We start from the raw sequence: 16,843 nt of genomic DNA, 5'->3' as shown, positions 1-16,843 counted from the left end.
TCTTTTCCCAAGCCGAGTTACACTGTAACTGTCAGCTCTGGTTCTGACCTATCTTCCACTCAAGTGGAGGCAAAAACTCCCTTCTGTTGCTGTAGCGGATGCTGGATGAGGTTATATTTGCAGTCTCTGTAATCAGTTGTCTTCATATATCTCTGTCCTTTCCTAGTGTTTGCAACATTGCTTAATGTAGCATCATTTGTAAATGTAATTAATGAGCTGTTTGTGTACTCTTCAAAAATCATTAATAAAGATGTTAAATTAAACTGCATTTAGCAGAGCACCCTGAGTCACCCTGTGCTCTTCTGTCCAACTTGATACACTGCCATCCATCATGATTTTTCATTCATGCCTCCAGCAATTCTGATTCCTATTACACAATACCTGTTCAAAACCATTTGAATTGTGGGGGTTTTGCCTTTCTTTTGGAGTTAGCCCCCAGACTTGCTGTTCTTTCTGACTGAAGTAATGCATTCATGCTGCCACAATCCTTGCATGCTATCCTGCTCCCTTCTCACTTGCTACAACTGCTAGTACTCCAATGCTTTCTGGTTTAGTTATTTCTTTTAGTATACTACAGCTTGTTATCATCAATGTCTATTTATTTATATGTCCTAATCATACTACTTTTCCTCCTTTTACTCAGTACCTATTTTAAAATTTCTCATTTTCCTCTTCCCCATGCTCATTTCATCTTCTTGTTAAAGCAGCCACCAAAATGTTCCATCAGTCATCACAGCTGATTTTTCTCTTCCTTTCTTTACACAGCTAACCTCTTTTTCCTTCCAGTTTTTATCTTCTCCCTATTGCAAATATATCTGCTGCCACAATCCAGCCCACACTAAGATGTTGCCTATTGGGAGTCAATTTGAGTACTTCTTTTCCCTCTATTGGGTCTCTGGCAGCCTCAGAAGTCTGGAGGTATTTTTATTAATTTTCTTTCCTTTCCCTCTACATCTACTGTATTGGATCTTGTGAAACCCACTTGCATTTTGTATTCTTTTCTTCAGCCTCACAGTAATATAGTGCTCCTTAATTGAATGAATTACACATTTTACTTTGCTCCAGGCTTGATTTGTTCATTAGGGTAGACACTCAAGTAGCCTTCACTTCCCAAAGCATCACTGAAATCACTGGACTTAGGGCTTTTCAGAACAGTCCATGATCTGTCATGTGGACTTTAAAATCCATATTGCTTGCTAAGCTTCTTAATGCTGGTATGAATGAATGGCTCTTGGCTCTCATTCAGCTTGTGCAGCTGTGTTCTGCAAGTCTGGGTGTTGAGTATTTTTTTTAACTCAAACAGGTGCACAGTCAACGGCTCTTAACCAGTAAGGAAATAATCCGTGGATGATTTCTCCTGTAGTCATCTTTTCTTACTAAATTATCAAGGCTAGTTTTCATGAAACCCATGAGAATGTCCACTCTTTATTATTCCATGTTAAATATCAAGCTACCACCTAGAATGTCCTAAAATCAAAGAAGTGCAACAGAGGGAAGCACTACCAGCGTTGACCAATGCCCACTGCAGTTTTTAATTTGTTATTTCAATATTCTTACTTTTTTTATACCATTTCTTTCCCTTCCCCCAGGGAACTTTATTCTTACTACCCTGAATGTCTCAGAAACAGCATGTATTTGCCCAGAGCCTAAATGAAGGAACAAGGAAGAATGCAGGAGCAATAGAAGAGAGATCTTATTGCCTCCACTGAGAACCACAGCAAAACAGAGAAACATCCTTGTATGTTTAAACAATCCCAGAGAGGGGTTAAAAACATATCCCCCCCACCACGAGGTTGCTTTCAGTTCTAATTTTTGTGCATAGTATTAAAAAAAAACCCAACCAAACAACAACTAAACAAAAATCAAGTAACATCTAAATTGAATTCCACAACTTCTTTGTGGCTGGATACGGGCAAAGAGAGGGCTCACTGGACTGCATTTTGAGACATACAGAGAGGACATCAGCAGCAGAAAAAGAGCACAGTTTACTCCAAACAGAAAGAAGTAAGCAATATTCTTCAGCTTTGGCTCTGAAGGGTACATCTAACTTATGCTCAAAGCCCTGCGCCTGTCCTGTCCCTTTCCTCAAAAAGAGTTATTTTCCACTTGCAATTTTTGGATGTTAATAGTTTTCCATGAGTTCTTCACCCCCATAAAACAGCATTGATTCAATTAACATTTTTTAGATTGTGTGTTCTAAGTTGCCAAACACTCATGCTATCACATAACCAGCCAAAATGACCCAAAAGGTGTGAAGTCATGCCCAGGTGGTAACTCCCTTCTTGGTTAAAATTTAGGGAGCTGAGGGATATCTAAAGACTTCAGCTGCTACAGTTTGAGCCACAGAATCAATGTTCCAGAGCTGGAGAGGGATCAGCTCTTTTGCTCTGTGGACTTTGAAAATTTGGCCTTTTAAGATATAAGTGTGCAACAGGTATTTCAAGCAATCAAAGAACCTTTATCATTCAATACAAGATGATATAATGTGCTATTTTATGATGGATTTTGCTGAGGGGGTGCTATAAACATTGCCACTTGACCAACACCTTTATTTTCAGGAAGAAACATTAGCAGGCAGAATAAGCAAGAAATTAATCACTTCTCAGCTATTCAGCAAGCAACATTACTTGCCATTATCCACCGGACAAGTGGCTCCTTAGGTCTCTTTTTAATAAATAGCACTGTGTAAAAGCAAGCCACAGGAACTGCTCCCCTCCCTTTCTTATTGGTTCAGTTGTTTTTATACCTACTACAAGGCAAGCTTTCCTGATCTCCTTAAATAACCACATCTCTTTATCTAGCAACTATTTTGGCCAAATTATGTTGAAAATCTTTTGTTTTTCACTTCATATACAGCAAGAAATCTTTCTGGAAGGCTGCCATTTTATTTCTAATTATTCTATAGCACGAAAACAAAGACCAAAATTAGGCGAGAAAAAGAGTGTTCTCATAGAGTACTTACAATTGATCTGATGTTGTTTTCTTTTGCCAGTTTCAGAGATGATTTATAGCAATTCGCCAAGTTTTCTTTATGCGTGTCAGTGAGATGGCCTCTTGCAATTGGCCCAACAGTATGAATCACATCTGCAAGAAACAAGTTAGAGATCCTAAGGTGGTTTATTTAATGCAAATCAACCCATTTTTGTATTGCACCTAGACACAAAGGAAGGATCAATATTGTAAGAAAATTATGATAGCTAGAAACCACCTAGTAAGACATATTTTCTATAATTAAATAAAAACTAAAACCAGTAAAGGCTTGATTTTTAAGTATTTGGACTGAAGGAAAAAAATAAGAAAAATGCACTAAATGCTTGTTATACATGTACTGCAATCCACATGAAGGGTATATGAAATAATTTCATAAATATCCTAAGTCTTCAGGGCTGTACAACTATAGACACTGTACAAGCGTTCTCACCTCTGCAAGCTCCTCTCATTGAAAAAGTTCACTACACAAAACCTCAGAACTTTGATGGTGATACACAGGTCACCTTTTTTACCAAATCTTTTCTCAGCAGCCATTTTAAGAGAAGTAAAGTAGTGACCCATGAATGCATTAGTCATTCAAAAAACTTCCTTTCCCCTCACGTCAGACCAGACCGAGATACCACGTGATAAAACAAAATATTCTGTTTTAAGAAAGTTAATGAAGAAAAAGAGAAAGTACAGTCAGGGAATATCTTAGGTATGACGCCTCTGGACTCATCAAAATCATATGCTGCAATCAAAGTCTTGAAGGTGCTATAAGAAAAATGAAGTAAAAAGCCAGAAGTAAACCAAAACAAACAAACAAACAAAACCCCTTTAAAATAAATTACAGACTAGAAGCTGTCACAAATTATAGTTTCTTTTTTAATTATTCCCACTCCCCCCCCGGCCCCTCCGACTTGATTAGTAGGGAAGGACATTTACTTTTCAAACATCAGTCTTCTCGAGCACATGTAAACACAACAGAATGAGTTATGGTGGCAGGCATATTTTATTTTTTCCTTCCTTATCATCCCCAACAATATACAGCAGCAGCAATAAACAATGGCACTATTTTTTTGCAACATTGCCACAAAAAGGGATTAGGCCAATGCTTTCAACTGCGGTACTGCTGCTCCCATTGGTTAGGTTGTCTTTCTGTCCCATATGGGGCAGGTTTCCAAGCAACATCTGCTGTTGTTACACTCCAAAATATTTTAATTTACTCAGAAATCCTACAGAATTCATATCATTATTCTTTGTCCAAGCTGTCTTTGATTAGTTCCCTCCAACCTATACCCAAGCACAAGTGAAAATGGCCAAACTAACATTAAAATGCAGGGGCTGTCTTCTCTTTTTTTGTTTGTTTTTTTTTTTTTAATCAAGACATCATTTGTCAAGTCCTGGTCTCTACCACTAAAAAGATGGTTTATGTTCCAAGGCATACTGTTTTGAACATTTACAAAATTCTTCTTTACATTAGCTGGAAATTATTGATATTCAGCAAATAAAAGCATGTCAAGAGACACCCAGTGCCCAGAAACACAGCACAATTGGCCGAGATGAGAAATTGAAACCCACAGGAGCTAAGCTTGCAACTGATACAGAAGCAACACTCTACTGAGACACAAATAAAAGGTTAACTACTCTTCTTTCCATTTTGATCACAGTAATTTTCTCCAGTTGTGGGAACAGGATGGGCAGATTGGATAATTTCTGTTGAATGTCACCACTGATAGACGGTGACTCCAGCAAACCCTCATAGAGTACTTCCAGCTACTGAACCATCATGTAGGCATTGAGTCTTTGTTCACTGACAAGCAGGACAATCACATGCAGTCGAAACGAGCAGAATGGCTTCACCCAGGAGTTCAGAAAGTGACATTTTTTTACACATTTTAGCTACTATAATAAACTGCAAAGTATTAAGACCTAGAAAAAAAAGAAATAGCGTAGCTAGTTTACAATTTGCTTCGGCTTGCAGAGATGAAGTTGTGTGAGTACTTCCATTAGGGAATTAGGGAACTGTAATTTCAGACCATGACTGCAGCAGTTTCCTTCAGGCTGGAACTTCCAAAGGAAGGTTTCTATTTGGAAGTGTTGGCACTTGGCTGTTGGCAAATTCAGAGAAAGAAAAAAACTTTGACCTTTTTTTTTTCTTTTCTTTCTTGTTCTTTGTTTTTTAAAAAGACAAACTTCAATGACTGACCAAGGGGGAAGGAATGCTCTATTGAACCTGATCTCAGTCAAGGTCATTCTACATTTCTAGACACTAACATCTGAGGTACCATGATTTATTTTTTCAAATTCAGAACCCCCACCAGCCAAAAAGCAAATATGGGAATGACTATAAAACCAACTTCAAAAGACACTGTAAATTATGAATAAAAGAATCATAAAATATTTTCCTCTTTCTGCTGAGTTAACATACATTTCAAGGTGCAGCTGCTTAAAAGCTGAAGCTTAATGGCTTAAATTATTTATTTATTATTTAACAATAAGGAGGAGTTTTGGGGAACAGCCTAAGTATCAAATTCTTGCCTGGGTCTTTCTATATAAAATTCCCCTCGGTATATTTTCTAGATGCATTTCACTCAGTAAATGTTTAACTCTATTCCTGTACTTGTCCATTACTAAACATTAATTTTAAAAATTCTCAACTCAATGAATGGGAAATGTTTTTCTTGTAATCTTTTTTTCTGAACTTTCTGGTTTAGCAGTTGCATGGTGCCTCATTACCAACCTTCTATCACTGTATCAGACACTTCATGTACCTAGGTAACTTTAATGCAATTATTAGCTTTCGTGTTTCAGATTTTACAAGCCCATCATAGGTGGCTCTTTACACTGGACACTGAAAAGGGTTATGAATCAGTTTCCAAGACATCAAAATTTTTTTTAATTCTTTACAGAGTATCATTGGCAAAAATTGCTTCTCTTAGGAACATTATGATTCTGAAATGCAAAGTAAGATTTTACTAGCAGAGCAAGCATTAATAAGGTGCCACCGTCAGCAGATTAACAAGAAAGTAATAAATTTATTGTTGTACACATTATCAACAAAATCAGTGTAACCATACATTGCCCAAACTATACATTATTCTGCCCAAGCTGTTTCACAAAGCATTAGGATTTGCAGGCAGGTAAAATCCTTTGAGATTATACAGGCATAAAGCAAACAAACCAGAAAATAAAACAGCTCTCCCCTGTCAGCCCATGCAGTTAGTATGTGGGGATCAGACTTCACAGGCTGAAGCAGACCCATTTATTTTTAATATAATCTACAAAGCCTGTGTCAATCTTTCAGCCTGTCTGTTACAATAGTTTCCTTTACTGCTTGCACGTTCCCCCTCACCCAGCTGCCAGAGAAATTTACATGCAACAGAGATGGAGGACAGAGGAGGGTGGGTGCACTGGAGGGGGAGGTCCACAGGCAAGATGTCCCTGCCCATGTAGCGGGTTTTACTAGCTGGCATTTAAAGGTCTCTTCCAACCCAAATCATTCTGTGATTTGTCTATCACAAAACAAAAGGGCAGAGCTGCTGCCCTGTTACTCCTGTCACCCCCATGACCTCTCAGCCCCACCCAAATACAAACCTCCACCACTACTGGAGAGGACAAATATGGATGTCCAAAATCTACTTTGTCACCTTCCACACCAGTCTACGACCCACGGCCAGAATAAGCATTCACCCTAGAGAAGTGCACAGCCCTTCTGAAGCAAATAACATCCAGGTTGGACTTGAATGACAGCAAAGAACCATTGCAGGATATGTGAAGGGATGAGTTTCACTGCAGAAGGCAAATTGATCACGGAGGGCGATGCAAATGAGAGCACTGGCCGTGGAGACAATTACGATGAGAGGCTGGAGATACACTGTGTGTGCAGAGGCCCAACAGCATGAAATAGAAGTGATCTCATCATGTGAAGATTTTTCAACTGCAGGAAATGCAGAGACACTCCCAAAAGATTCCGTTTGGCTGGAAAAGTCTGGTAGAAATCAATGTTACCAAACAACTCCTGTTCCATCTTGCAGCCCCTTCCCTGTCTGAGCATTACTTACTGAGGTCAAGCAGGAGCAAGGGATATGAACATTTCCCCAGACTGTCTTGTATTTTTTTGTTCTTTAAAACCACATAAAACAGAGTAACACTGGGAACAGTCAGCTCTCTGAGAATGCCACACTCACCATTTGTAGTACTTTAATTTTTATGTCCAATGAAGCTGCCAGCACTGCTTTGAAGCTTCTGATTTACTATGGTCAGTCTTCCAGCCAAACACATTGATAAGAAACTTCATTAAAAAGAAAGCTGCAATCCACATGTTCGTAAATCACTTTCTCTGTGTACACAGAGCAGGGATGTTTGCTTACATTTCTAATAGCACACAGAGGTGGAGAGCCCCAGAGGAAGGTATATTCTCCTCTGTGATCAGACCACAGCAATAGATCAAACTGCTTTTAATACTAATGAAGCTGCTTAGTTTTAAAGAGATACTTTTAAAGGAAGGAGATATTTTTTCCTACAGAAAGCCTTCCAAAGAGAAGGTATGGGCAGTCCAAAGAAAGTATCAACACATATCTATGTTGTACAACCATGTTTTGGAGCTCCTTCAGAGCAGAAACAACATTTTATTTTTACAGTGGCTTTTCTAAGATTCATATTGCAACATGTGATTGATCCAAGGACAGCTTATGGGATCTACTTCTTTCTTTTCAGTCATTTGACTCTCGGGCATTTGGTGAGAAATTTCAGCAGCCAAAGCCAGGCTTGTGACAATCACCCACCACCTTATGTGCAAACCCTCTGTATCATCGCTGCTTTTTTTATTTGGTGCTTTCCTCTTTCTCCCTGAAACACCATAATGAAAGCACACAACTGAATCTTGTGTACACCACAAACTAATCTGGAGGTGTAACAGGCTCTTGGGCATTTAAAGCATCCCTGTCACTACTCAGCCATCAAGACTTCAAAAGCACAGTGACTCTCCCTTCAAACTCCAGTGTAGGCCAGTCAAAAATGTAACCTCATCTGCTCTTTTTGGTAAAAAGACCAATGAAGCTTGTTTTCTCTAGTCTTCTTCATTTGTGAAGTCAGCTCATACCATACCATGATACTTGTCCCATGATGTTTTATCCATACTGCTAAAGACAGAGCAGTGTGGGCAAAGATAAAACCCAACTTCCAGTTGCAAAAGGATGAAGGGAAGCGACTGTGCCTCAAAAACAAGCCTGAAGGACTGAGGTAATTTACTTCTGATGCAATTTACTCTTCCCTTGTTCTTTGTAAATGGGAGACTAGATGGTAAAAAATATTAGCATAATTACTTTTTTCTCCAAAACACATGAAGAAGTACAAATAAGTTTCTCTCATTTCTTCCCTTACAGACACGTATGTGGTGCATTCACACTGTTAATGAAGCAGCCAACCTCGGCCAGAATCATTTCTCTTATTTGGAGCCATAATCTGCCCATCTAACAAACTACATAATGAAGATGTACCCTGTCAATCACAACAGCAGCTGAATGAATTTAAAGAAGGAAGCTACTGCACTGTGTTTCCATCAAAATAAAAACAATTTAAACCTGACAAAAAGTCAGAGCTTTTAGGGCTCTGTTTGTAAATCTTATCAGTTGATTTACACAATAAGCACCCACCACATTGGTGCTGAAAAGGGACAGCAGAGGTTCAATTGATGGGAAATGGAATTAGCTACAAATATTTGTACAATCTGAATATCATTGTTCTTAAGGAATGCATATAGCCTAAAATTTCGGTATACAAATTAGCTCAGCTTGTTCATTTCCTACTTCTAGTTACATGCACTTGCATATAAAATGTGTATTTTCAGTGTATAACAAACAACTGTCAATTTAAGTTCAACTTAAATGAATCCTCCAGGACCACAGCCTAATTTAGTTACTAATATGTGTCTCAAAAACTAGATTATAACTGAGTTGAATATTTTAAATGCAAGACAACCTCTTTTACAGATCATGAAATACTAAACTTGATTAGGTATCACACAACTCTTCAGTTTGGAAGTATTTATTTGCTTTTTATAGATACATGTGGCATAAGAGACAGTCTCACTTCTTTAGGCATGAAACAATAGGCACTGCACAGTTTGAAATTTTCACCTTTTGTAGCTGCTTTCAGCGATTAATTAGCTGGTTTGGGTGAACCAAACAATGTTTCATTAGCTGCAAAAGCTATGATACCTAAAGTCATTAGTGTGAAATATTTAAGCCATTTTTCACCTAAACGGCACTGCTTGCCCAAGAAAATGTAAAGAATGTTTATTGTAAATTATTAACCAGCATCCTTCTTTGTGCATCAGCTGTATATTTTAAGTACAAGACAGCAGAGACAGTCAGAAAACAATATTCCCAAAGGGAGAGGCGCAGGATTTGCCGAGGCTGAGAGATCCTTCAGGGAACAGCAGCAGCCTGCACTCAATAGCCGGCATTTAGCAGAGAGGGATCGCTTGGCATCTGTGGGAAGCTGAAACACACAGAGAGCTTGTTTGCAGTGGTTATACCATTGCCTCTACAGCTGGCCAGAGAATTAAGTCACGCAAGTCAAAACCCAAGCATTTCTGGCACTCGTGCTCGTCATAAAACACAAGTATGCCCAAGTAATCCCAGAGCAGTTCCCCTCCCATCAATGAACTCGCAGCATCTCTCTGCCATCAGGGCCTCGCCATTAATGTCGGAAACAAAAGTAGGCTCTGTTCAGGCAGGGGAGGCAAGTGGTGCAATTAAGAGACACTATACTATATCCCAAAGTAATAGGTTTTACAAAGCAATTTAGTATTATGATGACAGATGTCACAGCAGTGACTAGACAGACGGGCCCACAACTTCAATGGAAATAATTGCCTACATGTAAAACTAAAAGGCAATGGCTCCATTTGGGATATTCATAACGTGATGTGATACAAATGAGCATGGAATGAACACAACATCACTTAACATGCAATTATAACATCCATGACTTGCTATTTCTGTTCTCTTTTCTAATCTGGACTTGATGCATTTGCAGAAGAAATGCTCAAATGTTAGCCTCGTTCCCCTCTACAAATCATCTACTCAAAGTCCTTAATATACCTAGGAAAACAGAGCAGACAAAATGAAATTATGTTGCCCCAAGCAGATTCTGTCCTCACCATGCCATGGCAAACCTCATTTTGCTGTAGCAGCAGAGGATCCCCCAAGCACTCTCCTCATAGAGCAGCTCAGAAAACACATACCAAGTGACCCCCTTGACCCAATTAATGCTCCCTACCTTTCTCTGTTATTCTTTACAAGTGGACAAAGCTACAGACAAAGATGCCTTGATCTGCCTTTTGGTTTATGTATGTAGGAAAGTACAAGCCACAAAGATTCTCTCTTTACTTCTGTTTATTGAGCATCAAAAGATGTTTGGGAGTAAGTTTGGGTTTAGTTCGTCTGATATTTAGGTCAGCTTTTCACCACTTTGTTCTTAAATTGAGAGTTCTTTAGAGTTCTTTTCTTAAGACACTAATTAAGAGAGAATTTCAGTCTGCCATTCCACAAAAACTTCAAACCAAGATACACAGCATGGTGAAGGATATAACGCTAGCCACATAAATTCCAGGTATATTTAACCACATTTGATTTTTTATTCAAAAGAGGAGCTTGCAAGTATTACCCTAAAAAACATGCAATACAAATAAAGTCATAAAAATATGCAAAAAATATTTCAAATATGTTGGTATTTAAGTTATCTTCACTTCTACATTTGGAATTTCATTACAGGGACACAGAAATTGTAAATGAGCTAATGCTCTCAGTTGGTTAACGCACAGACCCCTGAGCTGTTCTCAGTGTCCAACCCAGTTCTGTTAAAGCTGATTTAGTTACCACTGCTGAGCATTGCAATTTAAGGACAGATATGCTTGCCTTTTTTTTTTTTTTTTTGGGGGGTGGGGAGGGGGCAAGAAGAAAAAAAAAACAACACACAAAACCCCCAAATTCAGCCTCACTACAAAACTTGGTAGCAGGCTAATTTTATAAAGAAAAGTTTTACTCTCAGAACTGGAATTCTTCCACTTTCCCTTCAATGCCAAACAGTGCTACAGAGTGCTATAATAATTTAACAACAAGGAATAGGAAAAAACCCCCCACATTTATTTTCTATTTTAAGGATTTTTTTCTGTGGAAATTCTGTTCTGATTACATTACTAACATTTCCTATTAAACCATATTTATTTGTCTAAAATAACTGCAGGGACACTGAAACAACAGTCACCCCAAGAGAACCACAGTAAAAAGAATACCAAAAAACTTTTCTGACATGTCATGTTTTCCATGGCCATGAGAAATCTTCAACTGAGTATTGAATACAAATAGGACCCAAATCATTCTCATGGCAAATGGCAGAACAATGGCTTGTTGTGCCAATACTTCAAGGCTTTCTTTCCCTTTCTGAAACTATTGAATCACTCAAAATATTTGTCCTTCACGTGAAATTTAAGTGTCAGCATAAACATTTAGAAAACTCTGATCTTCCTTTGAAAGGAAGGTGATTGTAAGAAGTTTCCAGGAGACCAAACTAAATAATCCTTAATCGTACATTAGCAGCAACGTAATCTCAGGTGCAAGGAGAGGAAAGTGCCATTTTTATGTGTCTAATGAAGGGGTAAAAAGTTTTTAATCAGATCACTTCAGGTAAAAATATTTTTCTTTTTAATCAGACTGAAAGAATTGTTTCCTTATTAAGAAGTTTTAATGGGCTTCTTAAAGTGGCAATAAAGTATAATTTAAAGTTTTAAGGAAAATTTTATTATACTTGTAGTTTCAATGTGGTGCCTCTCTTCCTCAACGATGGCATATTACAAAAAGTTACCATGCTCGTTTTTTATTTACTTTTTTTACACCTTTTCTTGAGAATAAACAAACTTCTTCCATCTCCAAGAATTAGAGCACTTATTTTTTCATGTGACACTTCTCCAATCTATGTAACCTTCACATCAGAAAATATATCCTTTGCTAAGAATTTTGCATGTCTTTAAGAAAATAGTGATTAAATTACAGGCACTCCCCATGTATCTTCTAAAGAAACCAGTGGTAGCTAAATCAGCCCGATTAAAGTTTGAACACTTAACACTTAAGAAATCATGCAAGAGAAGTTTAATATTTTCCTTGACACAAACACACTGCTCTGGGAATACAGACAGGAGAGCCTTGAGCAACCTGTTAGTAGTATTTATCACCTCTCAAAACACAGTGGATGCAGAAGGAGGAAGTTAGAAACAACAAGACTGAAACCATTAAATATTTCTTAAAATGCATGTCCCCAGTGTAAAAATACATAGCTGAGGAAACATGTGAACCATGCTACAGGACTGCATTTTATCCAGGGGATACTGTATTTTCCTCATAAGCATTAAACATGGTGTTTATAGCTTGAACTTCCAAACTGCTTTCAAGCCTGGGAGCAGTCCCACTGGAATCAGTGAGATCATTCCTTAAGGATAAGGAAGAATCCAAACACTGGCACACCTTCTCCATGGTGAAGGAATGAATCTTCATTACTTCATCTTTTAAGTGGCATAATTGAAAAAAATCTCACTTTTGCTACCTTTTTATTGCAACAAGAAAAAATAGTCTCTCTGATTTACCTCACCCTAAGTGTTCCTCTTCTGCACTTTGAGCAAGTTGCATTTCACAGACCTCTGCCTACAGTCACTTCCCTTAAAGATGGTTTCCCCTGCTATGTTTATGAGCCCATAACAAAAAAAATGAAAAGAGGAAAAAATCAAATTTACTATCACTGCCTCTCTCCCAAACTCACAAAACACACACAATCACTGGAAACAGGGACATATGCACTACCTAAATCTAAGTTTAATTTTTTAAAGTTGACTGGATTTCAGGTTGGCTGTGCCACTTTAATTGCTTCATGTAAGTGTGATAAGTGAAATAACTGGACAGCTCTTTGAACCGTAACATGAGACTTCATGCCTAGAAGAGGAATCTCTCTTTCTATAATCAATTTTATTTTAATTCAGGTAGCTGAAACCACGCTAAAGTGCCCTTCTGATATCAACATATTCCAGATACCAACTTGTGGGAATGCAGTGTATGCCAAGCATCCATGATAAATTCCTTCGACCATTTCCTCTCAGTCTCTTCCCCAGAGATGCTCTCAAATTTGAAAGATAGTTTCATTGTCTGGCAATGAAACAAACATTAGCAATTAGAATTCACTGCTCTACAATCTGTGTTAAAAGCAAGCCTAGTAGATGATGGGGGCATTAGAAAGCCTGAACCTATGGGAGGAAGGGTGAGGGATGGAAAGGCTTATTTACATAGATTATACTATACCATAGATGCAGACTACAGAAAAAAACAACAGATTTAGAGAACTTCAGTGCTTCAATCCTGCTACCTGCATGCTTTATTAATAAACAGCTATTACTTCTCCAAATAGTTCAAACAAAATGAGCAAACAGGCTAGTTTATATTATTAACCAACAACTATTTCAGTATTTCAGCTTTCTTTCAGAAACCTTTGCAGAACTGAGCTTTTAGAAGCATTGCTTTGGAATCTTCAGATCTCTGCTCCCTTCCAGCTCAGAGATACGTGCACCAGAGGAGAGGAACAGCAAAAAGTAAACAAAGTGCTGACAAGAAAACACCATCCATCTTTACTCCTTTGACTATCTGGATTGCTTTTGTGTCACAACATCTAACTCAGCCATATTTAATAGTAAGGCATAAACACCCTCTCATGAGCTCTGACCAGGCCACTGGCCAGCTGTGGTACAGCAGCTGCCTGCTTACATGGCAGCTTAGCTCAGCAATGACATGGGCAGGCACCACTGAGGTGGAAAGGAGATAAAAGGCTCCAGCAAATATGTTTAGAAGTGCCAGCAGATACAAAAGCTAAGCAGAGAAACAAAATTATTCCAACGAGGATATTTAAAGAAATTTGTGGCCTGATATTTTGTACAATATATAATGCTTGTGTGGATTCAAGTGAGAAACGCTTTGAAAAACATCTTGAGAATGCTTTGCATCAGTGGAAGTTGTAAATAGTTGAATTTGCAGCAGGAGGAAGTGTACCAAAATAAGAAGTAAGGGAACTAATTTTTTTTTACTTTTTTTTTTTTTTTCTGTCAAGATAAAATGTGTTGCAAACTTACAGAGGCTTATCGCCCTGCTATGTTCTCTGTGTCAAACTACATCACTAGGAAGAGCCCTTGGAAAAACACTGGTGTCACACCTTGTTCAGCTCAATTTAGAAAGAGTACTTAACCGTCTGGAAAGTCATGTAACGACCTAAAAGAGCTGCTGAAGGACAGTCAGGAGCTTAGCCTCGATGTTAAAAGAAATGCAGATGTAAATACAGTCAACTTATGTTCTAAGGAGCATTGTAGCATCCCACTGGCATATCACAAGAATTTACTGATAATCCCCTAGTGGGGAGTTTCAAACTCAAGTCACTTTAAGAGGTTGTTGTGGTTTAGGAACTGAGAATGAGAAAGAAAGGGACTAAAAGTGGTACCATTATTTGTCAACACAGGAAAGCCTTTTTAACAAAACACAAACAACAAACAAAACCAATAAAGTGGCAAAAGTAAAGCTTGCAAGGGTCACAAGTGTCAGAACAACATGCCATTTCCAAACATGAGGCTGTGCCTTGCTGTGGGGAACTGGTCAATTGCTGGAAAACCATATAGAGAAAAAAATATTTGTAAATGTTATTGCACTTGTTATTGAGACAAAATGGTTATTTTGCTACCCACTGTGCCCACAAGCTCAGTGCATCAGTTCTCTGGCAAAAGAGGACACATGTTTGCAAACTCATTCACTTTCACACCAGCCTGAGGATTAGGTAGGATGTTTAGAAGTCTGTGTGCAAAGTTGCACTTCACAGCATCATGTTCCCCTTGCCTGGGCTGACAGTAAAATATACTGATATTTTCACAGTGAAACCATTTGCTTCAATAATAATGTCAGCTCTTATTGTTTACAAAAAGCTAGAAAATGCACATAAAGCAGCAAACAATCTGGCTGACCTTGCCAGCTAAGCAATATGTGGTCAAGCAAGTAAAAACATGTCAGGAAACACAGCAGCAAAAGAAACATAGATGTGTGCTTTCGTATGTTCTGCAATCTTTTTTTTCCAAGGTAAGCCAAATGTCTGATACTACTAATGGTGAACCTCCTGACCTTACAGACATGAATATTTTCAATGCAGTTCCCATGTCTGAAAGCTATCCATTGGAAAAAGCTAAAATGGATTGCATCATCAGTGCCATTTCCATGGTAAAGTGCTTAACCATAGTTGGGCTGCAGCATGACTTGGGTCACTTTGCAGCAATGACTATTAGTACTTTGAGAAGTCTGTAGATACCAGCGCTGCAGCAGCAGATGGAAGAGGCAACAGATGAGCAATCTAGGACAGTGATTGCACTACACTCACCAAGTTTTAGAAAAAAGGTGAAGTGTTACCATAAGTACAAAGGTATCTTTGTAAGATAAGAAAACTCTAGAGGAAACCCTTCAGAAATAAGTAATATAAGCTTATGTTACAAAATTGTGATTTCCTCTACAGCTATCTTTAGCTACAACTTTTTCTGAATTCATATCCTTGCTTTAAGGGGAAAAAAAGGAAAAAACAAACAAACAAACAAACAAAAGACCACAAAAAACCACCCAACAAAACCAATTGCTTTCCTAATTTCCCAAAGAATGAAATTCTATTACATCTGAGAAATCTGAGAACTCCTTTTCTTCTACTTCTCAATCAATGAAGTTTTTGTTGGGAACTTCACCTCATTACAGATTCCTCTTCATCTAAATAATATTCAGCAATAACAAATAATCCTGTCATAAAGCTTTTGATAGATGTTTCGCAGCCAACCCATTACAGTCAGGATTTATGGGAATGATTTGGAAAAGTAAAAAATAGGACTGACTGTCATTTAGCAGACAAATTACACATGCAAATTCAGAGGAAGACAGTAACCTTTTCTTCACAAAGACAATTTTTAAAACTAGTTTCTGGAAAGGGGGACTGTCTAATAAACTTCTAATTTCAATAGTAAGATTAGGTAAGGAAGGAAAATTACAATAGGCCAGGTACCATGTCAACCCTGATATACTACTACACTTCTTTATGAGCACATTACAATTCAGAGAGCTAATAATAAAAAGAAGTGATGCTGAGATGATGAATTGATGCCATGCAATTAGACCTATTAGAATTCACAAGAGTCGACAGGCAATAATCAAACCACTTTCATGCTGCCCATTGCAATTATCTTTGCACTTAAGAATCAACAAAGCACATAATGACTTGCTCTCGATTACGGAATTCATAAGAAATGGAATTTTAATTAGCGTGTAGAAAACTTGGGCCATTTATTACTTCACAGGACAACAGATTGTGAAAACTAGTTGAGTAGCTATGTGTTCAACAGTGGTTCAGGTCCAAGAAAAACACACTCAGTAACATCCTTTGAAATGGGATGGCCAAAGTAAGGACATGTTCATTTCTGCTAAATCCTGAAAAAAAGCATAAACAAACTGTTCGAGCTTGTGACTAAGACGGAAAGTGTTGCTGATACTTTCAATTAGCAGCTGATGAACAAGTCAGGTAGAATTACACTTATACAGGGTTTGAAACACAGGTACCAGAAGGTCTAATTCTGTTTTCTCATCACAACATGACTAGGACAATAACACAATGAAAACGCATCATCAGTTAAAATAAACAGTCTGAAAAGCAACTTGAATGCTGATGCGAGTTTTCTTTTAAAAGCCCTTGAATAGCAAGAACTTAGTTTCAAACTAAACTACTACTTATAATTTGCTGATCTTAGTACAGAACAATTCAC

The 16,843-nt window shown here is 38.0% G+C and overlaps 1 protein-coding gene across 7 annotated transcripts in view; it reads right to left on the bottom strand.

The window, feature by feature from the left end:
• Positions 1 to 16,843, bottom strand: part of MACROD2 (mono-ADP ribosylhydrolase 2) — an 890,240-nt gene that overhangs the window by 370,118 nt on the left and 503,279 nt on the right. For all 7 annotated transcript variants that reach the window (XM_051613308.1, XM_051613312.1, XM_051613309.1 and 4 more), the window contains one exon: positions 2,963 to 3,084. In XM_051613308.1, the coding sequence (XP_051469268.1) occupies positions 2,963 to 3,084 (122 nt within the window). The remainder of the gene's footprint in view (positions 1 to 2,962; positions 3,085 to 16,843) is intronic.

This window comes from Apus apus, chromosome 3 (assembly GCF_020740795.1).
Source record: "Apus apus isolate bApuApu2 chromosome 3, bApuApu2.pri.cur, whole genome shotgun sequence".
Classification (NCBI taxonomy): domain Eukaryota; kingdom Metazoa; phylum Chordata; class Aves; order Apodiformes; family Apodidae; genus Apus; species Apus apus.
The sequence above is the reverse complement of the archived record's forward strand: the minus strand, read 5'-3'. Positions and strand labels throughout refer to the sequence as shown.